General features: G+C 43.1%; 1 protein-coding gene across 5 annotated transcripts in view; it reads right to left on the reverse strand.

The window, feature by feature from the left end:
- ATP10A (ATPase phospholipid transporting 10A (putative)) overlaps positions 1 to 27,025 on the reverse strand; it is a 194,018-nt gene that overhangs the window by 104,721 nt on the left and 62,272 nt on the right. For 4 of the 5 annotated variants that reach the window (XM_032342292.1, XM_032342293.1, XM_032342290.1 and 1 more), the window contains exon 2: positions 2,763 to 3,015. In XM_032342292.1, the coding sequence (XP_032198183.1) occupies positions 2,763 to 3,015 (253 nt within the window). The remainder of the gene's footprint in view (positions 1 to 2,762; positions 3,016 to 27,025) is intronic. The other variant, XM_032342291.1, reaches the window with a different exon arrangement.

Here is a 27,025-nt window from a genome sequence, read left to right on the forward strand (position 1 = left end):
ATTTTTAAACATTTTAAATTTTTATTTTATATTAACTAATTAATTTTAATTCTACCACAATTAACATAGTGTGCAATACTAGTTCTCCAAATGTCAGGCTTTTAAACGCCAGAAATTTCCTATCTTTATTCTGTGTGGGGTGGTTCTTACATTTCAGAATAATAACGTCTGAATGGGAGTTCAGCTACCAGAAAAATATTTTCAGACATTTAGAGAAAATGGAAAAGAAAAGAAAAAAGTGGAAAAAAAATTCCACTAATAGAGACAATATGCATGCTTACTGAAGAATGTGGGTGCCGATAAAGAAACTTTTATTTCAAATCAGAATTCCTTTGGTTGTTAATTTTGGCTATTTAGACTAAATTATGGCTCAGCTCCATTTATTTCCTCAGGCATTCATGGGGCACGAAGGAGGGTGATATAGGATGTGTCTGCCTGTAGCCATCCTTAAATAAACATACAACTTACAAACAGCTCTCTTAGATAAAGCACTACTGAGCTATGAAAAGTTCCAGTTGTTGTTTGGGAAAAAAGTAGGTGGAGGAGGTTTTTAGCTATTACTGGGTTTAGCAACTGAATAAAATTAGATGATGTGAAACATGAAAGTAACTCTTGAGTAACTTAGGAGCTAGGTGCTACACCTAAGCGTTCTCCATTCCACCACACCAAACATGTACACTCTGCTCTCCAGTTTTCAAATTTTCACCCACTAAAGATACATAAGTATTCATGCATGTTACAATCATCTTCCAAGCACCCTGCCCACTCTACCAGGAGGGTAACATTCTAGCCTGGGTAGCCACTGCCTCCTTATAACCCAGTGTGTGCTCAGATGACAAGAAATGAGCCCGCAGTGCAGCTGCCATACTGATTTCAGGCTTAATTCACACACTGATCTGTACCTGGAACTCTGGGCTCTAGTCCAGGAGACTGAGCAGGCCTGGTCGAGAAAGCCTCGAAGTAAGACCATCATTAGGAGAACGGGGGGGGGGAGGGGCTGGGCAGTAGAAGGTGAGCCCCCATTTCTTGCCAAACCCTGGAGCACAATCAATGCAGAAGTCAGAAACCTCCAGCACTGGGCCTCAAAGGGGCCCTAAATTCCACCAGCGATCCTGATCTGGGATGATGACAGCACCCCATTTTTAAAAATTGCTATTTTTAATATTTATGTCAGCTCTGTGTCATTCCAAGAAAGATTTGAGGCAGCTCACAAAAAAACACTTCGCACGAAAGAAGGCTTGGAAAAGGAAAAAAGTAAACGAGTAGTGGCTACAGTTAACAATACCGCACTGTATATTTGGAAGTTGCTAAGTGAGTAAATCTTGAGAGTTCTCATCACAAAAAAAGAAAATTATAGCTGTGTGTGCTGTTGGATGTTAACTAGACTTAGTGTGGTGATCATTTTGCAATATAAACAAATACTGAATCTTTATGTTGTACACCTGAAACTAATATAATACTGTATATCCATTATATCTCAACTTCTTAAAAAGAGTGAGAGAGGAACTTGTGGTGGAAATAAGTGGGAGCAGATGCTGGTAATGACGCACTGTACGTTGGAGGGATGTCAGGCTCAGAAGTCCCTATCAGCTGAAGCAAGGTCAGGAGCTTCGGCCTGTGGAATTCTGTCTACAAGTGTGTAGAGGCATCTTTGGTTGTCACAGTGACCAAGGGGGATTACGTGTTCACTCATGAGTGGGAGGCAAGGATGCCAGCCCCAAAAGGATCCTGTCTAATAAATATCTCACCCAAATACTGACAGTGCTCACGATGAGATCCAAAAGCGTCAAACAAGCCAACCTTTCCAAAGAAGCCTGTCCGGTCTTGAGTCCAGAGCTGCTGCTTCTATGGGAGCTCATGGAGAGATCTCAGTGACAAAGGAAGAAAATCTCCAATGTATGACATTGACTGACACATATGTGACAGAGGAAGAGACTCCCCAGTGGCATCCTTTCTGAAATGCAGGAGCTCATTTCCTTGGGCACTTCTTAAATCCCCTTCAGTACAGGCCAACAGCAAGACTCCCAGGCATGACTGAAACAGGCAGCCTAGGACAGAGGTGGTGTTAGGAGAATAGGGCTCAGGCTAACCCAGCTCCCCTCCGGACACTTCCTGATCTCTGACAATTCATGCTACTTTCATTACACCTAGATTTGGACGCCTGCATCCTTTATACAGAACTGCAGGAATGAGAGTGAACAGAAGGTTGGAAACCCCTGACAGGGTTGGAATTTTCCAGCCACAAGGCTGTTGGTGAGTGCCAGCAGTCAGACACCACACTTCCTTTCCTACTTCTTACTCCACATCAACTGTATATTCTTTTGAGCTGTGGCTGAAGCTCTCTAAAGCAGAATTCAGATACAGAAGATCTGATGCCAACTCAGAAACACCCTTGAGGAGAAAACATTCCAGAGCTACACTCTCAGAATAGGGCATTAGTTCTGCCGTGTAGCCATTTAGCAAACTAGAACAACTAGATAAATGTCAAGAGTCAGCTGGTCATAAATATTCTTTGTAATTTTAAATACTGTTTTGAGAAACTCAGAAATGTACAGTGGAAATCAGAGTTATAAAATTGAGTCCTGTTCCCCATAGTCATAGGCTGGTCATGGGCTCAGGTGGGTCAGGGGTCCTCTCAGACCCTCAGTTCCACACCTATCTACCAGGAAAAGTGGCCTAGCCTGATGAACTGATGGAGGCGGCGAGGCACAGGGGGCAGAGGGCAGGTGCTCTGACGCCCAGAAGTCCAGCATGGGAGGTACCCTATGGACGTGGTGCCCAGGATACCCTGGGAGTATCAGGTCACTTACAAGCTCTGAGAAGCCACGGACCACCTGCCTTCGCTTCAGGTTGGTCTCTCCATCCAGGTTGGCAGTCTCGATGTGGCACAGTCCATCAGGGTCACTGGAGGAGAGCAGCAGAATGTCTGCAGGGATGATCTCATTGCAGCGGAGACGCACAAAATCTCCCACTCGGATTTCTTTCCAGAATCGATTCACATACTGTTTTTCCTCCCTGGTAAAGAAACTGCCATTAACAAGACTGGCAGAAGGTTGATCATACCTTAATCTGTGTGATTGGCACATGCAGCTCATTTAAAAAAAAAATTCTATTTTTACAGTATGTTAAAAATTTCCATAATAAAAAGTATTTAAGAAAGGTATTCATAAGGACCCCATATAGTATGACTCCAATTACATGAAACACACAGTATAGGTAAATCCATGGACATAGAAGGTAGATCAGTGGTTGTCAGTGACCAGGAGGAAAGGAAATGGGGAGAAACTGTTTATTGGGTACAGGTTTCCATTTGATTGAAATGTTCTGGGACTAGGTAGTGGTGGTGGCCGCACGACATTGTAAAAGCACTAAATGGCTCTGAATTATACACTTTGAAACGGTTAAAATGTCCACTCCTAGATATCTACCCCAAAGAATTAAAAGCAAGGACTGATAAAGAGTTTTGTACATCCGTCTTCATAGAAGCACTAGTCATCATAGCCAAATGAGGGAAACAACAACAAATGAGCCAATAAGTAAAATGTCATATATAGCTACCCTGGGAATATTATTCAGCTGTTAAAACAGAGGGAATTCTCACACATGCTACAACATGGATGAATCTTGAAGACATTTTGCTAAGTAGAATATTGTATAAATGCACCGTTATGAAGTACCTACAATGGCCAAATTCAGAAACAGTAGAACCTGCCTACATCTCACTATCCTTCTCCTATCTACAGAATGAAGATAATAATAGATGCATCCTCTCCACCTCATTCAAGAAGAAGTAGATAGCACATGCCAATCACTCAGAACAATACCCAACATGGCTTTTAACATACAAGTTACTACTAATGAATACTTAGATGAAATCAGTATTTGTAGATTTCTTCTTTAGATTTTTTTCTACTCTAAAAATATAGGCCAATTAATCCTACAAAAGGGTATTTTTAAGAGTTCCTTCAAGGCAGTTTTGTCCATTTTTACAAGTAAGTACAGAAACATGACTATCTTAACATGATATGCTATAAAGAAATTTCAGAAGAAATCCTTTGGTTTACAGTGTTAAGGGGGAAACAAAACAACACCAAAACACATTTCACTTTAGCCATCACCTACTGTTTCCTGCCCAATAAAATGCCTCTCTTTGCTTGAGCTCCCAGAGAATGTGAATTCAGACATCAAGTCCAGATCTCAAGGTAGTCCAAGGCAGTCACATATAAATGACTTCTGAACTTTGGAAGAAGTATTGAGAGTTTTACACATCTATTTAATCCCACACTGTGGATTTAAGGAAACCCAAGGCAAACGTCCAGGAACTCCTAGCCATCAGTTGCCCCAGATGGGAAGAAACAAGTATCCCCTTCCATTTTAAGCCTCTGCTTTCTTGTTCTAATTCAAGACCACCAAATCAATGACATGCAACACACAGCTTGGCCACCATAAAATAAGACCAACAAAGACAAATCAGGTATAGCTCTGTACTCAAAAATAATGCAAGGCAAGACCAAAAACACTGGATAGCAACCTTTGGGGATGGCAGAATCAAGCCCTCAAAGTGAGCAAAAATACTCTTCCTGGGCCAACACAACACTCCCCACAAGGCCAGGGTGTTCTTTAAGACTTCTTCAAGAGTTGTGATAAGGTCCCATCAGCCTCCAGCTCGAGGCCAGCTGGCCCTGAGATAAGGCACAGAACTGTCAGTCACCTGAGCCTCCTGTTGGCTCAACACCAGTCTGACCTCTTCCCTGTGGACAGATAGCCTTGATGTGTGACAGATGAAACAACATTTTAAAATGTTCCCATTCCCTTTTCTAAATGTCAAACCTTGACTTTATGATCACTGCAAGCATCAGCTGCTTAGCCCCTCTTCCTTATCATGACCATTTGTTGAGTCCCACAGAAAGTATGGAGAAATCTGAAAGAGCCAATCCTCTTCCAGAAGAAAGTTTCCAAAAGCTCAGTCACCATATAGTCAATAAAGAGAGTAGCATGCACTCAGAGTGAGCGGACAGCCTTCGTTTGTGACAGGAGTTGCCAGGAGACAGGTGGTCCCAGACTTGCCCTGGGACAGGCACAGGAAGGTGAGGACAAGGAGAAGAGTATATCTGTCTGTGTTCAGTTTATCTTAACTACATTCCATTTATAGAACTCATCAAACATGAAATCAGTTTCCTTCTGCCTTGGAATCTTAAAACATTAGCTTGCCCACTAAAACATTAGTGCTCCATCGGAGCACTCTTTTTAAAAAGTAACTTACTTTGATGGTGGTCTTGAGTCCCACAGCACCCCTTACAGCCCCCAGTGAACCTGCAGACTGCAAGCACTGGGTCAGGAGATCCCTGCTGACAGACCTGGTGAGAGGACCCACGTGAGTCATGGGAAGCAAAGGAAAGCAGGAGCTCAGTGGCTCCAGGATGCCTGAGTTCTGGCTTCTGTGAAAAGGCCCTGCAGCTCACAGGAATTCCAGCAGCAGGATGGGTCCTTGAAAACCCAAACCTGGGAGTCATCTGTGAAAGGAGAGACACATGATGGAACCCCTTCAACACATCAACAGACCAAAGATTCCCCATCAAAGCCCCACAGTCCCATAGACAATTTCCAGCTGGAACCACCTAGCTGAGTCTGTCCCTGCTACTTTTCTCTTATCTTTATCATATAATATTATATGTTAAATATAACATATATACTGTACATATACTGTATTATATATTCACATATATATGTAATACATATTATATATGACACATATGTTATATATGAGAGGCCCTTTTTCTCATGAGGAGGGTATAACACTTATTTTTTCCCAGCAAATGATTTGGACACAGGGTCTTAAGTTGAAATGAAGTCACAGGGCATGGTGTTAATCCAGTATGACTGTGACTGATGACCTTTTTTTTTTTTTTTTTAAGATTTTATTTATTTGTCAGAGAGAGAGAGAGAACAAGCAGGGGGAGCGGCAGGCAGAGGGAGAAGCAGTCTCCCTGCCAAGCAAGGAGACCAATGCTGGACTTGGTTCATGACCTGAGCTGAAGGGAGCAGCTTAACAGACTGAGCCACCCAGGCATCCCTACTGATGCCCTTAGAAGAAGGAGAGACACCAGGGATGCGTGCATAGAGAGGAATGGCTATGTGTGGTCACAGAGAGAAGACAACCATCTGAAAGCCAAAGAGAAAGGCCTCAAGAGAAGCTAATCCTGCCAGCATCGTGATCTGGGACTTGCAGACTCCAAAACTGAGAGACAATCGACTTGTTTAAGCCACTTGGTCTGTGGTGCTTTGTTATGGCTGCCTGAGCAGACCCACATCTAGTAACTGCAATTCCCATGACTCTTGCTGGAAGGACAGGCTCTGAGGCCACTGTGACAGAGAAGGAGGGGCAGCACAGGAAGCAGGTAGTGGAGGGCATTGCACCAGGGGATTTATCCATAGGCATGTGTCCCACGCTTCCCCACACATCTGTGCACAGGAAAACACTGCAGAGAAGACAGAAATAAATCTCTCTGACACAATTCTATGTAACACTCACCTCCTAATCACACTCTTCTTCAGGCTTTTCTACACAGCAGGTAAACAATTTAGAACTGCCTTCTATTTCCTCAGGTCAGTATGGACAAAGCTCAGGGTGGATAGAATGTGTGACCCCTCCCTCTCCATGGCAAAAATCTCAGGAGTGCACAGTGCCCTGTGGCCTTCCTGCCAACTCCAACCCCCACCAGGCTGAGGCCGGCCTCCTTCAGGAACCTAGTACTCTCCTGAGATACATGGCTTGTATTTTTTTTTACAGTGGCAAGGTTTGATATCTCTAAGTCCTCTATACTCTTGATTCCTTCACAGCATTTAGGAAGTAGTACTATTTAATTTTTTCCACAGAATATTCCTCCTAAGGACAGGTGCTAGCCATCCCATGTGCCAATAGGATACTAAGATAGCCCCAAGATCCCCAGCTCAGTCCTGGTGTACACACCCCTGCCAGTCCCCCTGAGTGATACAGGAACTGTGAATGTGGTGGAAATCATTCCTGCTGATGTAACTGGGGTGACCAATCAGCAGACTGTGAGCCAGTCAACAGAGAGACCATCTGGGTCTCTGAGAGAGCCACAGGAGTCCCATAAATCTGACCCTAAGGCCAGAGACAGGAAGACAGATGCTGAAAGTGGCCATATGGACAGGATGAGAACACATGGTCTCAGTCCTACCTACTGGAGCTGAATTATACCAAGATCCTACAAGAGCCTGGAAGAGGACCCAAGTCTCAGACAAGACCAAGCCCCAGCCTACACCTCAACTGTAGCCTGGTGAGACTTTGGGCAGAGGACCCAGCCAACCCAGGCCTGCACCCCTGATGCCCAGAAACTAAGTTAATACATCTGCATTCCTCTTTTTGACAAACAAAATCCCATTAGTTTCACATGTACATCATGGTGATTTGATATTTTTATACATTACAAAATGATCCCCATGATAAGTGCAATTACCATCTGTCACCATAGAAAGTTATTACAGTATTATTGACTATATTCCCTATTCTGTACATTACATACCCATGACCTATTTCTTTTATAACAGGAAGTCTGTACCTTTTAATCCTCTTCACTGATTTCCCCTGCCACCCAACCCCGCCCCACTCTGGTAACCAAATGTTTATTCTCTGTAACTATGAATCTGTTTCTGGTTTCTGTTTTGCTTTGTTTGTTAGTTTGTTTTGTTCTTTAGATTCATTTAAGTGAGATCATACAGTATTTGTCTTTCTCCGACTTGTTAACTTAGCATAATACCCTCTAGGTCCATCCACGTTGTTGCAACATTGTTTTTAATTGCTGAGATTGCAAGGATTTGTTGCATAGCAATAAAGAATTAATATGACCCATTTCCATCTTCCACACAGCAGGCACTAGATGCTTCTCCTCCTGGCAGCTCAATCTTCTACAGTGTAACAAACTAAAGATTCTACCTGCAGTTACGCAGTTTTATAACAGGCATACTTAAGGAAAAAACTACTTCACAAGAAAGGAATGCAGAGCAAGACTGGTTAAAATCCAAACGCCCACAAAGTAGAAGCCCATCAGAGGGTATGAGTAACATATTAAAATGTGGGGAAACCCTAGGGCGCCTGGGTGGCTTAGCTCTTTGAGCATCTGATTCTTGATTTTGGCTCAGGTCATAATCTGTGTTCTCAGACGGATCAAGCCCCTAGAATCTCTGTTCTCAGATGAATCAAGCCCACATCAGGCTGCGTGCTCAGCGGGGAATCAGCCTGAGGTTCTCTCTCTTTTTCTGCCCCTTCCCCCACTCACCCGTTTTCTCTCTCTCTAAAATAAATCAGTAAAATCTTTAAAACATGGGGAACTCCTGAAGATGTGCAGTCTTGAAATAGTGGCTATAAATAATTACAAACATGGCACATGATTGCACCACAGGAATGACAACTGGCTCTTCTAATTAGCTGCAAATCCCTGCTCATAATTCCTGAAAGGTCTGAACTCAGATGGCTGAATGAAGATTTCAAAGGTCATAAGTGAATAAAGTATGATTCTTTTGAAATGAGGGCAAAAAGGGGGAGGTGGATTGCTAAAGATGTCTTATATTTAAAAGAACCACATAAGAAGCCATAGACAAAAGCGAGTCTTTTCTTAAAAAGTCCTGGCACTGTTTTTGTTTTTTGTTTTTGTTTGTTTTCTGGGCTTTTTTAAATTTTGTTTTCTGCACCGACCACCTCACTTTAGGGCCTGCTGTTTCCTCAGCTAAACAGTGAGATGTTACACAGATGATTTTGAAAATCTGTTCTGAGGCTAATGTGATCCTTTGAGATTAATAGATCTCCTCTTCTGGGAAAATCTATTACTAACATTTTATAATTAGTCGTGCTGAGCTTTGCAGTTCTCATCTGACCCTTTTTCTTTTTTTGGTTCAAAACAACACAATGAGGGGTGAAAGAATAAGAAAACATGAGGATGATGAGTGACCAATTTTATTTGAAGACAAGCAGTCTTTGTTTTAATAAAATTAGAATAAAATTTTAAGATCCCTTAATTCATCATTTTTGGTTATTTAATGTTTAGGCTGAGTTAAACTATTTATTTGTACAAGTTAGGTTTTTAAGGTTATTTAGTAAATAATTCCTTAAGAGGAGGTAGCTAACTTATAGAATTTACAGGAATTACTTTAAGGAGCTGAAAGCATGTTTTCCCTGGAGATCTCTATTACTTTCACAGAGCTCTTCTTCACAAATACAGGTTCGGGATATACTGTTTAAAACACCTTGTTAAGGTTTTATTTTTTGAAAGCATCAGAATCTTCACCCATTGCAGCCTCACTGACCCCTGACCCCTCCAGTGTTTAAGGTGTCTCTGCCATGGTTCAGGGTTTTCAGGGATGTATTTATAAATCTCTCCAATGTAGTAAAGGCGGATCTATTTCATAAAACCAAACAAACTTTGATCAAGTTAAAAAAAAAGGGGGGGGGGGGCTTTGCAAAAAATGAAGGAATCATACTTTCACCTTTAATACGTTGTTTTCCAGGAGATTTTCATTTAGGTTACTGGCTATAATTTTCTCTAACAGTAACAGAGCATTTTTTTTTTTTAAGGTGACAACAGATTCTGAATTTGCCACAACTAGTCAACATCCTTGGTGACCCACGGCCACTCCTTGTACAAGGACAGTCACAACAATAATTGGATCATCACTGATCTCCAACCCAGTCTCTGAATTTATGAACGAACTCATTCTGTTTTATTTAAGAGTTCTCCCAGGCTGCAGAGAGGCAAATTCACTGCTGGTTCCACACACAAGTTACTCCTCATGTCATGTAATATGACATGATCGTTCAAGTTCTGTGACACTGAGTAGTTCTGTGACATTCAAGTTCTGTGACACTCAACACAGAGTAGCAGTGGCTGTTTGCAGGACCACGCTGCCCACAGAACACAGGGCTACGTGCCTGGAGCTGCCACTTGCCAGCTTCCAGGGCATTTTACAATTGGAGATGCTTGCCTCTTCTATTTTTGGTATTTGACAAGATGAATGAAAAGTTCAAAATGCCTGTAACATGTGTAAACATTCGATTTTATTACCCTTACATTATCTAACAACTTCCTATGGCCATATATTATTGCATACATTCCCATGTTGTAAAAATGTCAGTTTTAATTCAATGGGAAATTATTTTCACAACAACATATGGGAACCCCACTCCTGCCCTCCCACCATTCACCACACTCACACCCTGTTCGCCTGCTGGAATGGGGGTGGACAGGGTAACAGAGGCACATCTCACTTGCCTCCCATGCTTTCTCCTCTCCTTTAAAAGTGTCTCTCCTCTAACAAGACTAATCCACAAAGGAATACCTTGGGTAGCGATGAGGAAGGAAGGAAGGAAGGAAGGAAGGAAGGAAGGAAGAAAGAAAGAAAGGAAGGAAGGAAGGAAGGAAGGAAGGAAGGAAGGAAGGAAAAAGAAAAGAAAAGAAATGCAAGGTTGTGGGGGTTTTTGTTTGTTTGTTTTTAAGGTTTGGGCACTACAGGTTTTTTTTTTGTTTTGTTTTGCTTTGCTGTTGTTGTTGTTTTAAGATTTATTTATTTATTTGACAGAGATCACAAGTAGGCAGAGAGGCAGGCAGAGAGAGAGGAAGGAAAGCAGGCTCCCTGCTGAGCAGAGAGCCCCATGCAGGGTTCCAACCCAGCATTCCTGGATCATGACCTGAGCCCAAGGCAGAGGCTTTAACCCACTGAGCCACTCAGGTGCCTCGGAGCACTACAGTTTTTAAGTACAATTTAATGCCGAAAGGAAGAGCATTTGTTTTGGTTAGGGAATTGGGGACTGATTCCTAGACAAGGGGATATCTGGATTTAGATCCTCGAGGATGAAAAGAATCTTCTTCCTTTTTTTGTTTTTTTTTTTAAGTTTTTAAAACTTGAGAGAGAGAGAGTACAAGTTGGGGGGCCAGGCAGAGGGACAAGCAGACTCCCTGCTGAGTGTAGAACCCAACATGGGACTGGAGGCTGGGCTGGATCCCAGAATCCTGAGATCATGACCTGAGCCAAAGTCAGATACTTAACTGAGCCATTTAGGAACCCCAGGGATGAACAGAATCTTAGCCTAAAGCCATACGCCATGCTACCTCAAGAGAAGTACTGACACAAAAGGGTGGAATTTAGGCAGAGACTAGAAAGGCAGTGCCCAAATCAAAGATAAGGCAGAGTTGAATCAAAAGATGAATCAAAAGAGATCATGAGGGAAGCCTGGGTGGCTCAGTGGGCTAAGCATCTGCCTTTGGCTCAGGTCACGATCTCAGGATCCTGGAATCGAGCCCCACATTGGTCTCTCCACTCAGCAGGAGTCTGCTTTTCCCCATCACTCTCCCTATGTGCTCTCTCTCTCTCTATCTCTCTCTCAAATAAATAAATAAAAATCTTCAGAGAAAAGAAAGAGATCATGAGATTCAGAAATAGAAACAGGAAGAAAAGATGGGCATGGAAGTTTGACTATATAATCAATGTGACTGGACACCACTGTGAATGATTAGATGAAAATGGGCATGTGATAAACAGACATTTCTCCAAAGAAGACATAAAATGACCAACAGACACATGAAAAAATGTCCAACATCACTCAGCATCAGGGAAATAAAAATCAAAACCACAATGAGATACCACCTCACATCAGTCAGAATTACTAAAATTAACAAGTCAGAAAACAACAAATATTGGCAAGAATGCAGAGAAAGGAGTTGCAATCACTCTGGAAAACAGTATGAGTTTCCTCAAAAAGTTGAAAATAGATACACTACCAGAAATTTGCACTACTGGGTATTTACCCCAAAGATACAAATGTAGTGATCCAAAGCCATAAAATATGGCTATGCTCTAAACACCCCAATGTTAGGAGCAGCAATGTCCACAATAGCCAAACTATGGAAAGAGTCCAGATGTCAGCCCTCCAACAAATAAAGGGATAAAGAAGATCTGGCATATATATATACAATGATACGTATATTACTCAGCCATCAAAAAAATGAAACCTTCCATTTGTAACATGGATGGAACCAGAGGGTCTCATGCTAAGCAAAATAAGTCAGAGAAAGACAAACATGATAAGATTTCACTCATATGTGGAATTTAAGAAACAAAACAGATGAACATAGGGGAAGAGGGAAAAATAAAGTAAGACAAAATCAAAGAGGACAATAAACCATAAAAGTCTCTTAATCATAGGAAACAAATTAAGGGTTCCTGGAGAGGTGGCGGTGAGGGGACGGAATAACTTGATAATGGACATTAAGGAAGGCATGTGATATAATGAGCACTGAGTATTATATAAGACTGATGAATCACTGAGCTCTGCCTCTGAAACTAATAATAAGCTATATGTTAATTGAATATAAATGAATGAATGAATGAATTGGTATGTGTAGCTAGAATGTGGATATTACTGACCTTACCCAGAAGTGGGTCTACTGTGGGAAGGAAAAGATTCTAATTGTGATCTCTTTGACAGCTTCAAAGACAAAGGCAAATAAAGATAGGAACTTGGAGCTCATGGCATAGAGGTGATCAGTCCCCTACTGTAGATACCATCACTGAGATTACCAGAGATATCACCTTCTAGTATCATTTTTTTTTTTTTTACACCTTCTACTATCTTCATAGAAGGAAACAGTGATGAGAGTTGAAAATGGGGACCATGAAGGGTAGGTAAGTGATGAGGTAGGGAAGCCAGAATGGTAGCTGGACAGGAATCCAGAGTGCCGTGCCTTCCATTGCCATATTTTCTTTCTTTTTTTTTTTAAAGGCAACATTTTGGCACAGACCTGAAATGGCATAACCACTAAGATCAAAGGTCGCCTTTCCAAACAGTTCTGGTACTTTGTCACCGTTCAGACTTATTCACCACTGGAGCACATTTCATGTGAAGCTCAAGTGAGAGTTCAGTCTTTGGAAAGACTAAGAGATGTTGTCTAGAAATGGACCTCGTTTCTGAAAGTGTAAGTCTTTCAGCCAATGCCAGCTAGAGGTCTAGACACCAAACCCTGTCAGTTTTGAGCCATCATTATCTTAATAATAACAAAAGAACAATAAATACAACTTCCCTCAACACCACTCATTATGAACCAGGAAATGTGAAGAGCATTTTATATCCTTTATATCCCTTATCTCAGTGAGTCCTCACACAATCCTAACATTATATTCCCATTTACAGATATAGAAACCCCGAGGTGGAATGACCTACCCAAAGTCACAAGCCAGGAAAACAGACAAAGGACCAGGGGCCATGAAACCTCCCAGACATCTGGTTTTGAAAGCATATCTGATCTGGTGGCTTAAAAGAGGAACAACTAAAACTCCTAAAGGAGTTGACTGGTGAAAACTTTGCAAAATTCCAAGCCAAAAACCTGTATTTTTTCCTTTTAAATTATGTAGCCCAGATACCAATGTGGTCTGAAAATAAAATACAGCTAGGCTTGAATAAGAGTGGAAAGGCAGACAGTTCCAGGCCTATGCAGTGTTTGACACAGACACAGAATAACAAATCTCTGCCCATTGCCTAAACACCTGCCTATTTGCAAACAACCAGAATAGCCATGGTTAGAAGTCACAAAATTGTGGTCTCTGCTACAGATGGGAAGTGTGCCCTAAATGGGCCTTGGCAGATTGAGAGATGAGCTCGTCAATAACTGAGACCACTTGTGGCTAAGAGCCTCTGAGCTTTGGCATCCTAAAGGACACCACCCACTTTGGGCCTCTGACTGGGGAGACCCCTCTGGGACTGAAGGGCAGTTGGTGGGTTGTCACTGAGGCAGGAGAACAGTTTTTTCACACGGCTTCAGGATGACCTGATAGCTTTGACAAGTGCTCCCAACTTCGGTTGGGCCCATGTGGCCCTGTGGGAGACAAGGCTCAGACCAAACTGCTCATCTTCAAATATAGCAGCTCCCCTAGCACAGGCATCTTACAGGTCACTTCTGTGCAAAGCTGCCCCACCCTTTCCTGAAAACTCCCTCCCCCAGAGAATATTTATAAACAATCTAAGCAGCTGGCTCTGGAATGATCAATAAAGACAGATGATGTCTCACATCTGGCCAGTGCTCCCACTGAGGGTTAGAAGCCCCAGCACAGGGACTTTCTTGCCAAGTTAATGACTCACCTTCTACTAAGAGGTGCAGGGGAAAGAGAGGGCTTAGGGTTCCAGAGCCTGAACTTCAGCACCTCAGGTTCCTGGTCTATAAATGGGGGTCTGTCTTCCCACAGAAACTGTTCACACCTAACACCCAGCAGCCTTCATTCTGGTCCCATAGGCTTCCCGCTCTCCACGTGGGCATCAGACTATCCCCAGGGACCTCTCAAAATAGGCCACAGTCTCTATTTTGACATCACTTTCCTTTTTTGTTTTTTTTTGCATGATTTTTTCCTACTATTACTTTTGAAGCAAGTGTCTGATTTTGACTAATAAGGTCAGAAATACTGCAAGTGACCAACAAGTTAAACCTTACATTTGATTCATGGTTTGGACTTACAGCGAGAGCTACTATTTTGTTTTCTTAACTTAGAAGCTATAGTTATTAATAGCAGTTAAGGGAAACAGAGTACCCAGATGGGTAGAAACATATTGAAAATTAGATTACATTCTTAACACCATTCTATACTGTTTCATTGGCACAGAGCAATTAATCCCTGTAAAAAGAAAGTTCTTTCCTAAACATCAAATTGATTTTGGCATGTCAGCTTTTCACACACATTTCCTGTTGGTAAAACACTCTATGGTGGAGACAGGCAACTAAAGTTGTGTTTCATTTACTAAACCAAAAAAACTAGAACTGGAAGAAATTTCTGGAAATTTTGTATCTTACAGACAAGAGGGGTGAATGCATCATCTTCTCTTGAATAGTTCAAGGTTGAGCTAGGTTCAAAGGTAAAGTATCTAGAAAGGTCTACAGAACACACCTTTAAGAAAGAAGGAAGACCAGAGAATGAACTGAACATGTCCACCAACTAGACTGAGGCCTCCCCAGCCGGGGCAGGATTTAGAACTCCCAGGGCCGAGGAAAGGGAGAGAGCTGCACAACACATTTTAAGCAAACAGAATGAAGGAGAAACAAGGACACAGCGAGGCAAGCCCTAAATGGGAGGTTCACGGCAAGAGATCCAAGAACCTCGTAGAATAATCATCAGTGCCAAGCCCTAATGCCTTGGGGATAAAAAAATCCTTCATGGAATTTATTTTTCACATTGTAAACAAATGAAGGCATGTGTGCAGAACACAGAGAAAGAGACAGAGACGGGAAATTCTCACAGCACTTTAAAAAGATCCATTGAGACTCTAAAATTACCCCAAATTCAATAAACCCTCATTACACAACAGGCAGAAGTAGAGAGTCCAAAATGAGAGACAATGGTTTTAAAGCAGGGGTTCTCAACCTCAGCACAAACGGTATTTGGGCCAGATAATGCTTTATCATAGAGGGCTGGCCATCTCACTTTGCAGCAACCCTGGTCTCCACCCAAGAAATGGCAGCAGTGTGTCTCTCCCCACAAGCTGTCACAGCCAGATACGGCTCCAGATGTTGCCAAATGCCTCCTGGGGGATGAAATCATCCCAGGTTGAGAAGCATTGCTTCAAAGCACCTGGGACAAACATTCTGGAAATGGATTATTAAGTCAATATTTACAGGCCCAACATATTTTAAAAATTATATACATGAGAACTCAGCACTGAAACATAAATGGCAAAATCTGCTGCAGGAGCTTGACCCAAATATGTTGTGCAACATCCAGAATGTGTCTTCTTTCTACCCTAAATTGAAACATCTGCTCCTCTGGTGAGACACACTAATGGCTTCTGAAAGTCAGAGGCAGTGAGAGAAGATACTTGGGAGTGATTTTTCTGCAGTGAATCTTGTGATAGCAAAGTTACCAAAAGTATGGTAGTTTAACCCATATACATCAAATGTATTTTCTGAAAATACATTTATTATCTTATTCCAGATATCTCCTAAAAGCTACATGTATAGTAAGAAATGCTCCAGATATGTGTAGAAGCACATGTGTGTATGGAGGAGAATGAGTCAAGATGAAGAAAAATATTGACGCCTTTGAAATAAAGTCAGAAAGTGCTGAAGGCTGCCCTCACAGAACTCTCCCATAGAAAAAGGACCTCAGGCTTCTTTAGAATGAAGATGAGAGAGATGTATTTTCTCAGCCTACACTGTACTATGCTGTGACCACACAATTATTTGCTACAGTGCAATACTGCCTATCCAGAAGAAATAGTTTTTTCCTAGGAAATGTACTAGGTTGTGACTGCAAAATGATACCTTAAAAAAAGATCACTTAGAAACCCCTGGTGAGGTTCAACATAAAACTTTTTTTTCTTTTTCTTTCTTTTTTTTTTGGACAAATCATTTCTACTGCAGTCTTTCCTGAATTTCATGGGATATTCCCAAAATAGCTCCACAGACATCAGGGGATCAGATTAATCATCTCAATAATAACACTATTACTGCCATTCGAGCATGTAATAAACACTTCAGGGACACGTTAAGTTGTCAAGGTAATTTCTTCTACATTAATTCACTTGTTGGTATGGTATTTTCACAAAATGGGCAGAAGTAATATGACACACATTCTTGCAGGCAATACTCTAAAGCTGAGAGAGGTCCTGTGTTTTTAATAATTTTTCCAAAAAGGTTGCAACAATTCATATTTCTCCACTGGTATCTAAGAGTACCAGCCCCCTTACTTCTGTAAGCAATAGCTGCTTCTTTCTCTCTTCAAAATCTCCCTGCCAGTTTGATAGGCAGGACAGGACACTTTAGCTTCCTATCCGCATCTCCCTGACTCTCGGGCCAACTGACTTGTTCTTCTGGGAACTGACGCCTATGTTCCCCTCATTTTTTCCTATTGTATTTTTGGCTTCCTTCTTGACAACTTCATTGTGAGAAATTTCACATTAAAAATATTAATCTCTTTTCTGTTTTCTGCCTTGAAAACAAATTTTTTCTCTCAAGAATTATGGTTTTATAATGTTTATTTTGTGGCATATTTTGTCATAGAACAGTTAAAATTTTTATTTAGTTAAATATGCCTGGCTTTTCTAGGCCTGGCTAAGGAAGTCTCCTGTGCCCCTGGTCTGTAACTGTAGCTTCCTTTTTCTTTTTTTTTCTTTTTTTTTTGGAGGGGGGGGCAATGGGGAAGAGTACAGAGTTCTCTTCATATTTCAATGTTCAGACCAACTGATACTCATTGTTATAAGGCACAGCCAAAGGGTCCCATGTTGTTTCCACCACATAGCCAATTGTATAAGCAGTATTTATTAAATAATCGTTTTTCCAAGGAACTTAAATACCTTCTCTAAAATTCTCACAGACAATATCATTTACTGGTTTACCTACCACGTTCAGGCAATCAGCCTGTCATTTTTCGTGTCCACTGTGGTACCACTGGTTAGATGGCACAGTATAGATCGAATCAGCTCCAGCACTGGGTGCCCCTCTCTGGAGAAAAGAAGCCCCAGGGCAGCCAGCCCAGCAACCGGCATGACTGCTGGGTGGGCTCCTGTCCTTACTCTGCAGGGCACCTGTGAGCCACATGCACTTTAATGCTGTAGCCCTGGTTCCGCTAACTGGTACCAAGTCCTTTCCTCATCTTTTAAAACATGTCTTGGCTACCCTGGAGCATTATACACTTTTAATCAGTTTTATTCAATTCCAAGAGAGCCTTCTAGGCAGAATCGTACCACACACGGGCATATTCCTCTCGGGAGAACTGGGATTATGACAGCATTCACTTTCCCACCCAGGGACCCTCGAAGCTTTTCACTGCCTAGTGCTTGCTGACATCCTTCAGAAAGGTACTACACTTTTCTTCAGGAAGGGTTTGAGCCTTTCTTTTTCAATTTATTCTGAGGTATTTTACAGTTTTTGTTCCTATTTTCACTAGCTGATCGTCCCCACTTCCCTTCGTGGTATGCTCAGTGCCTTCAATTACAGTGAGCAGTTCTTTGTGTGGCTACAAGTCTCCCCACCCTCCTGCGGGATTTCTCTTGTTCAGACCATCTTCCTCTCCCTGGTGTCCAGGCCCCTTTGGTGGAATGGTTACCATACTTGGTTAGCACACCTTGGTTCTGCTCTGCTCTCTAAAGTGATGGCCGGTCCCCTCCTGTGGAAGGTGAAGTGGCTCCCCAGCTCAGTGGGGTTCCTTCACCCAGCCTTCCCTGGCAATCTCTTCCAGCCCCAAGAGCAAGAAAGATACCAGGGACCAGGGCATCTGGTTACCCTTGCATGCACTGACAGTCACCTTCCTCACTGAAGGGAAAAGACTTCTGTTGGCCCAGGTGTTTTCCAAGATACTCTGCCCTGTAGGGACCTACCTCAGGACTCTCCCATGGTGTTCTCCCGTGCTCGCAGCCCATAGTGGGGAAGCTACACCAGTGCTCCCCAGGACCCAGATGGACTCAAGACGGATCCAGATGCAAGAAGACATATGCCCCAGGGGGTTGTGAGGTTGTAGGGGAAAAGGGTTTGTATGCAGGCCACCATTTCCCCAGAGTCCCTTGCTTGCTCTGAATCAAAATTTGAAAGGGAAAAGGTTTCATTTATGACAATTATTTCATTGATCCCTCCCTCTCATTTGATATTCTGAAGGGACTAAAACCCAGAGAAGCAGAAGAAGAGTTTTCTTACTCAATGGCCATACTGGGTATGTGTAGCCCAAACTGTCTCTCAGTGCAACTCTGGGAAGTCTCCTGAGGCTTACTGAATGGCCTTTACCTCCAGATCAGTCCCTGACCCACACAACCCTGGGTTTCTCCCTCCTACACAGAACTAGAAATCAGGCAAGCAACTTTTCTCTATATTAAGCATTTCTAAGAGAATCAGTACAATAACATTTCTCCAAAACATATTAAAAATGTCCTTTAATTATGACAGGCCACAAAGCATAGTCCATGAAAGACCTCAAAATAAGCAATGCTCTTCTTGGAGACATAGCTCCTAGAACAGAAGGAATATTAAAGTATAGATCAAACTAGGCTACGATGACATAATTCCTTTGGTTGCAGTTTGTGTGGTGACATAAGACAACTTTGGGATTCACAGCTTAAGAGCCAAATCCCAATACTTCCCAGTAAAGCAGTAATGGCAGCAGTAACCTGGGGAAAATGATTTCACCCAATAATTTTCTGACAACAATCAATAATGCTGGAATTTAGAAGGAATGGTGAACTCTTTGTTTTCTGCCTTGGGTACAAATATGGTATGACTGGCCATGCTGATCGTCCCCTGCACACCATGCAAGCCAGTCCCCATGAAGGCCTCTGCAGAGTCACTATTTCTATCCCTTTTCTGCAGTGCCCCTGAGGAGGTGACATTCCCATTTTAAGGATGAAGATACTGAGTGGGCCAGATGGCGTGAAGTTGGTGTTCCAAAGCTCACAAGGAGAAGTCAGGAGACCTACTCCAAAACTAAAGTAAGCCTCGCTTTCTAATTTTAGATTATTAGGGGGAAAAATGCTGAGAAATGGGAATTGCTAAACTCTGTATGTTTTTGCCAGTCTTTATTTAGAAAAAAACAAAACAGGAGCTCCTGGGTGGCTCAGTTGGTTAAGTGTCTGACTCTTTATTTTGGCTCAGGTCATGATCTCAGGATTGTGAGATTGAGCCCTGCACTGTGCTCCATGCTAGGCATAGAGCCTGCTTGGGATTTTATCTCTCCCTCTGCCCCTTCCCCTTGACTCCATGCCCTAAGCAAGCTCACTCATGCTTTCTCTCTCTCTCTCAAAAACACACAAACAAAACAAAACAAAAAAGATAACTCAATTGAGAAAGAAACAAAACATTTCTCTTCTCTTCTTTGGAAAATTGAGCAGGATACAAATGGTTACATACAAAGTGCCTTCTGTCACTTCACAAATACACAAAGATAAGAAGCATGGCCTTCTGAGGAACTGCATCAGCCAGGAGTTTCCCACCAATCAGAACCAAATCAGTCGTACACCTGAGCCCACCCCACAAGGCAGATAACTGTCACACAGGTCCACAACTGGGAAAGATCTATGCCAACCTCTTATCTCTGGTCTAATTTGAACACGGAATTGTAAATTTTAAATACGGAAATATTGACGAATCCAATCCTAGTGATTTGGGATTGAAAGGACTTGTGAATAAGAACAAAATATAATTTTTTTCAAGAACAAAATATCATTTTAATGTCTTTGGACTTCTGCTTATGTCTTTAAGAATCCAAATGCCACTGAATTAGATTTATGATTTTGGCTTCAGCAATGCACTGTTATCCATATCACTCCTGTTATTAGTAGCATGTATTTTCCTGATTGCACCAGCTAGGTACTAGAACTAAAATTATTGCCTAAAAATATTTCTGTAGAAATTTTCTTCCTTAACCCTGGAGTCATGTGTCATGAAATCCACTGGGAAAAATGTGACCTGTGCAAAGTTTGTTTTATACCAACAAATAGGAGCCCAGCACCCCTCTACATCCTTCCTGTACACTGCCATGGTTCTGTCATGACCCAGGATGCACACACACAGCAGTGCCCAGATACCTGAAGCTCCCACAGCAGGGTGCTGGCTAGGGAGTTTAAGAGGTGTCCCTGTTGGTGCACAAAATCAGTGCCAAGAGTCATCAGAGAGCAATCATCCTCTTTCATAATGTGGCATCTTTCCACAGGGGGATGTAATAGATCCATCCACAGGTAATCCCATGGCCAAGCAGACATCCTGGGAATGGTCTGGACAGGTGTTCTCTGTCTGCAACCTGCCTGGTATTCCCCTGGGATGGGCCAACTGGACTGTAGGACAACAAGTCCCTGGGCAGAGGACAGGAGTAACAGTAAGTTGAACGTCCCTCTCCCTCTTTCGGCAGCTTCAGGAACTTTAATAGGTTGGATATGTTATTTTTCCGAAAAAAGAATTCACAAACCACAGACTTTTGTGTACAGGACTCCTCAGTGGCAAGCCAAAAGGTTCTGATCCCAGACCTCTCCACTCCTTCTCCTATCACCCCCTTCCCCTCCTCCACTCTGTGGGCAACGAGGGCTGCCTGAGGACAGCACATGGTGGCTCGCTGCTCCCTCATCCCTGTCTTCCCTGGATGCCTTCCAGGACTCTGCTCCCTTGAACTCAAGTCTATCTCTGACTTCTCTATTTTGGGCTACTTTTTTTTTTTCCTTTTAAATCACAGACTCAGTCCTGACGGAGATGGAATGCCTTCCGAAGAGTGGGCAAGTTTTCAGGCCCCCTCCAGTGGGGACGGCCCACAGCTGCTGATGCTCCCCCTCCCCTGGGGCCAGGGCTGAGCCTCTTCTCCGCTCTGAGCCAGGGATAGGACAGAGACCACAGCACACACCAGAGGCACCACCTTGATTTTACCCTTGTCCAAGGTTCCACATCCTCCAGGAAAGTACATGGAATTAGGCAGAACACGAGTCACACAGAGAGACCATGCTCACCATAGTAAAAACTTTTCTGACAACACAGCTAAATTTAAGACTTCTGTGACGATTACAAAAGGGGTCTTAAGCTTCTTCAAAACTTAACCCTTGCATGGACTCTTAAGGCAACAAAGCTGGGATACGGACTTTGTTAATGGCCAAGAAAGAACCTCATATGTCTCCCATCTGCCTTCTCCCTTTAGTGTGTTGTTATTACCTCCTAGCACCTCTGACATCTGACACTCTTCTGGTGATGACAGTCCTATTCTAGTTGGGAGAACCAGACTCCACAGCCAACTAAATCAAAGTATCTTGGAGGCAAATACGTGTTCTTGAGGTGCCAAGTGCAGCCTGCGTTTTGTGACTCAAGAGCCTGGATTCGAAGCTAGGGCAGCTCCCGTCCCTGAGGCCAGTGCCCTGGGATAAGAGTCACCGGTGCCTATCCAGCCCCCACTGCCTGCAGTCCCCTGCTGCCAGGACAGCTCCAACAGACACCCCCCAAGGTCCAGGAAACACTGTCGTGCAGGTCACTTGTCACAGAAAAGGGGCCAAGCACCACACTTTCACACAGATGACAGAATGTACAAGTGAAATCACAATGACTCTTGAAATGTGTCTGGTAGGGGAAGGGTTATAAGCACCTAGCACAACCTGTCTCTAGACACATTAGCAAATGACCAAGGACACATCAGAAGGCACCACAGAAGAAGAAGATTCAAATCCACAAGAGAAAAACCAGGCTCTTTTCTCTTTCCTGCAAAGCACCAGATTCCAATCAGGTGAAATAGCTTCCAGGTCTCCACTGCTGGAGTCAACTGGTTGACACGCAAACAATGAGCAAAAAACCCAAACTCTCTCCAGACCATGGGAGCAAAACCCAATTGTGTGGGAGCTGCCTGAACACTCTAGTCAGCCTTCCCCTTCCGTCTCCTCAGAAATGCACAAGGTGCCACCAGCATGTGGACAAGCCAGATAAAGCGAGCCCACCTGGAGTCCCCAATAATGCAAACTCAGCCTCGTTTAGTGGGGAAAGACCTGTCCGGCAGCCCACTCTGGAACAGGCCCTCGGGCCTCCCACCCATCCTAATGAAATCCACTTTAGTTCAAACACCAATACCCAGAGTCTTGGAGTTAGGCATCTCTTTCTTATTGTTTTATTCTTCAGTTTTAGTACCAGTATTTCAACAACACCAGAGACTGTGTTTTCACAGAGGTAAAATCTGTGCATTTAATATATTCTTGGTGTTGGAGTAACTAGCTGACTTCACTATCCTTATGTTGTACTGGATTAGAGCTTCAGCTGCAGGCCAAGGGTTGGTGAGTCACTCTGGGTGAAGGGAAAAATGTTTCCTTTTAGGAAACTAACTTGAAAACAAGAAAACCCTTTGGATGACAGTGTACAGTGTCCCCAGGGACATGGGGCTGTAATAGGGGATTTATCCTACCTGTGCTCACCCATGTGCTATCATGTATACACTAGGATTTGAGGAGGCTACTCAGCCAGCAGTTCCCCAGCCCGCAAGGCAGGAGTCCAGGCATGGTGGATGGGGGTGTCTGGGTGACCCTCAGCTGCACCTGGGCACACAACACAAGGCAAGTGAGCTGAGGAGTCCAGGGCATAGCCAGTCATGTCTCTGAGCCTCAGCAACCCTGTCAAGTGAGGACATTGTGGGTGGTGGGGAGTAGGTGTGACAGCATCGTGGGTGGTGGAGAGTGGGTGTGTAATGTGTGTAAGCGTAATGTGCGTAATGTGAGCAGCATAAGCATAATTTGCTAATGTGAGCAGCACTGAGCTCGGCTCTGTACTCAGGGCTGTCAGGAATGCATCTCAGGTGCAAGCTTCTGGCGGAAGGTGCAAGTTCTCAGCCTTGAAATGCTGTTTCTTATTCATGTCCTGGGCAGCCGACATCTGGATTTCAATTTGCTCATTTTGGTAAAATCATTCCATCTGTCTTTGAATACCTTGCTTTAAGGAAAAATACATAGCCCAGCTTTATAAAGTACCTGGTCCTGACACCACTGCAAATAAGGCTTATCTGTCCAACTGTCCTTTCCCACCAATTAGCAGGAAGGGCAACCCCGTCCACTTTGGGGAATCTCCTGCACTAATCTCTGCTCCCTAAGGTGTCTGCCAGAACACAAAATCCACTGTAGTGACAAATCTCCTATGTTAGGAATTCATCACACTGACAACTGACCCAGGCTGCTGAGCAGCTAGCCACCTACCCTAGGCCAAAGACTCCCAGTATTCCAAAGGGAAGGATCTCATCTACATGTTTTTGCCCACCACGTGATGAGGCCACGCGGCCTACTTAGGTTCAATACCACATACAAAGCCATCTTTGTTCACCAGGGAGACTTTTAAAATTATTTTCCTGTTTTAAGTCAGTAAAACGTTGCTTTTGGGCCAAGACATTATTTGGGAACTCTCTGTCTGGATGCTTTTCTTCTTAGAACAGAACAGAAATTGGGCAAAGTGCGCTGTGAAAACACTGGCGTATGCCCATCCCCATAGTACAGACTGTGTTGTCTTAACATTGTGAACATAGAATTGGGCTTTCCTCTTTGAAAACTGAGACAAACACAGTGATAAATGTGCAGGCAAATTCTCCCAGTCCTGAGAAGAAGCTCTCTCCTTGCAACCTAGGGCTATATGGACAGTCTGCTGAGTCATGTCAATAATCTTAGGAACCTGTTTCCTAGGGCTACTCTAACAGATTGCCACAAACTCAGTAGCTTAAAACCATACAAATTTACTATATTATAGTTCCGGAGGTCAGAATCCCAATATAGGTCTCACTGAGCTAATATCAAGGGATTAACAGGGCTGTGTCCCTTCCTGGAGATTCCGGGGGAGAATCTGTTTCCTTGCCTCCTCCAGTTTCTAAGAGGCTGCCCACATTCCTTGGCTCATGGCCTCTTCTTCCATCTTCAAAGCCAACAGTGGAGGCCAAGTCTTTCCTACTGAGTGACCATCTTTCTGGTTCTCTCTCATTCTTTCTTCTACCTTATGGACTTCTGTGATTATATTGGGCTTACCTAGAAAATCCGAAAGAATCTCCTTATTTTAAGACTATGAGAGTTTAGCCACTTCAATTCTACTTTGCCATATAACCTAAAATATTCACAGGTTTTAAGGATTAGATAATAGACATATTTGGGGAGGCCATTATGTTGCCTGAAATAAATCATAAACCAAAATTTGGTACATACAACTGCATTGTACATATGCGGAGAGTGTGGGTAATATTCAGTAGGGCATGCCATTTTAGGGATTTCACCCAGAACTCAGTTTCTACCTGGTGCCCACATGACCAAGGGAACTTTGTGAGGTGGGATAATTCCTGATAAGGCAAAGCCAGGTCTCAAGAATACATCTACACCTGACCTCCTGGACACAGCAATCTCAGGAGTCTAAAGGGAAGCAAATTGTTAATAAGAGCACAGTTAGGTAGTGACACTGTAGGCCACGCTAGTTTCCTTCCCTTCCAGTCTACCATGTTGCCCCCTCTGACACCTGAATTACACTTTACCATCTAGGCTCCTTTCTCTCATCCATTCATGTAAGGGTCTGTTGGCTCTGCAGGGCACATGCTGGGTGCTAAGGACACCCGAGGTGCTAAGCAAGGGAGCCTGCCCACGTCCCCTTCCGTCTGGGCATCTGTATATTTCTTCCGCTTCCTGGCCACAAAGACTGTGTCTCTAGAGCAATCCACCCACTATATCAAGGGTTCTTCCAAGAATCAAAATAAGCATTCTGAATTTCTCTGTCTTTGTGAGCCCCTATGAACCAGGGTTTAGTCCCAGTATAGCTGGCTTTATCCTCAGGCAGGCTAAATCCAGTCCCCATTCACAAACACCTTTGTCACCAGCACCTGTTCCATAATGATATACATTCTTAAAACTCCAAAGCATGTTGCCTTCCTGTTGGTACTGGCAAGATAGCTCACAGTAGACACGCCAGCAGGTGAACAGAATAGTGGATTCAGAAAACCGGGGACTGAAGCTCACTCAGCTCTGACCACTCAGGGCAGCTCCCAAACCTCACAGGCCTTGGCTTCTTGGCATATGGGATGGGAGCACCAGCTCTCCTCCCAGACTTGGGCACCAGCTACAAGCTGCTGGTCTGTCTTTACAATGCTCCGCCCCCAAGACACACGAGTGTATATGTGTGTGTATATCTGTATTATGGGCTGTGTGTGTAACACATGCACATGCAGTTACACACAGATAAAGGATAATTAACAAAGAGGCAAGAAAATAGAGCAGAAAGTGCATGAGACCTAAAATAAACAGCAAGTTCAAGTTCATCTCTGCCATCCACTGTGTACATGTGCCTGGATACACCATCCAACTTCTGGGAACGTAGCATCAAGTCATCTTATCTGTAAAATAAGGCTAATGATGCAAAGCAAATTGCCTGTCGGACCTGTCCCTGAGAATCAAATCAGAATTTTCATAGCACACATTGGGTTATTGTCAACTATTTAATATTCAAATAAATAGTTCTTGAATAGTTGAATAAATAAATGTGAAATTTCTTCTGAAAGTATAAAACATTACAGAAATATTAGGAATTTTAAGTATTAGCTTTTTAGATTTGCTTCAATTATAACACATCCCAGGTAGGTAGCTCTTGGTTTAGAAAATAGAAAGGCAAGGTTGAAGGAAAAGTAAAAAAAAGCACCAGGGTAGCTCCGTCAGGTAAGCGTCCAACTTTTGATCTCAGCTCAGGTCATGATCTCAGGGTCATGAGATCAAGACTTGCCACAGGTTCAGCAGGGGGTCAACTTGAGATTGTCTCCTTTTCCCTCTGCCCCTCCCCAAGTTCACACTTGCTCTCTCTCCCCCCCACTCCAAAATAAATAAATAAATCTTTTTAAAAAGGAGAAAGAAATAAAAGGTGCATTGCCAGAACAGTGCATCAATGGTGGTTCACAGGGGTACTCTTGGAGAGCCGGCCCCAACATCCACACATGAGCCTGCGGGGTCCCCACTCAATGCCATTTCCCAAGCTTGTTTTTGGATGACTGTTTGAGTCCCTTGGACCCACTCTGCTGATGCAATCTGTCATGCCCAGCCATGCACTGACCTCAGAGCTAGGACCTCACAAGGGACTGGAAATATACTGTTGGCCTGCGTGGCTTTAAGTTCCTTCTATTGTGCCTAAGGGTCGTGACCCAGGAAAAGACATACTACCTTTATTTAAAAAAAACCCTTTATCATCATCAATTTTTCAGTGGTAATATTTACCAAAAAACATACCCACCCACTGTAGCATGCTTCACATTTCTGTACTCTCTCTGAGTTGAAAAGTAATGAGTTGGCTATTGACAGATTTTGGTGAGGAAAATAGTGCTTTAACATACAAGCCAGGTCCCAAAAAAGTCAAAGCCTTATAGACCCACAAATGTTGGAATGGGCCCACAGATTGAAAGTTATATTTCTCTTGTAGGGGCAGAAGACAAGGAAATGTTAGATCCATAGGTTAAAAAATGAACATTAGGCTATTTTCCTTTCCCAACCTCACCTAACTCTAGGGATTGCCCAACATTTCATAATTTGCTTCATGAAAAT

Source organism: Mustela erminea, chromosome 5 (genome assembly GCF_009829155.1).
Source record: "Mustela erminea isolate mMusErm1 chromosome 5, mMusErm1.Pri, whole genome shotgun sequence".
NCBI classification, from domain to species: Eukaryota; Metazoa; Chordata; class Mammalia; order Carnivora; family Mustelidae; genus Mustela; species Mustela erminea.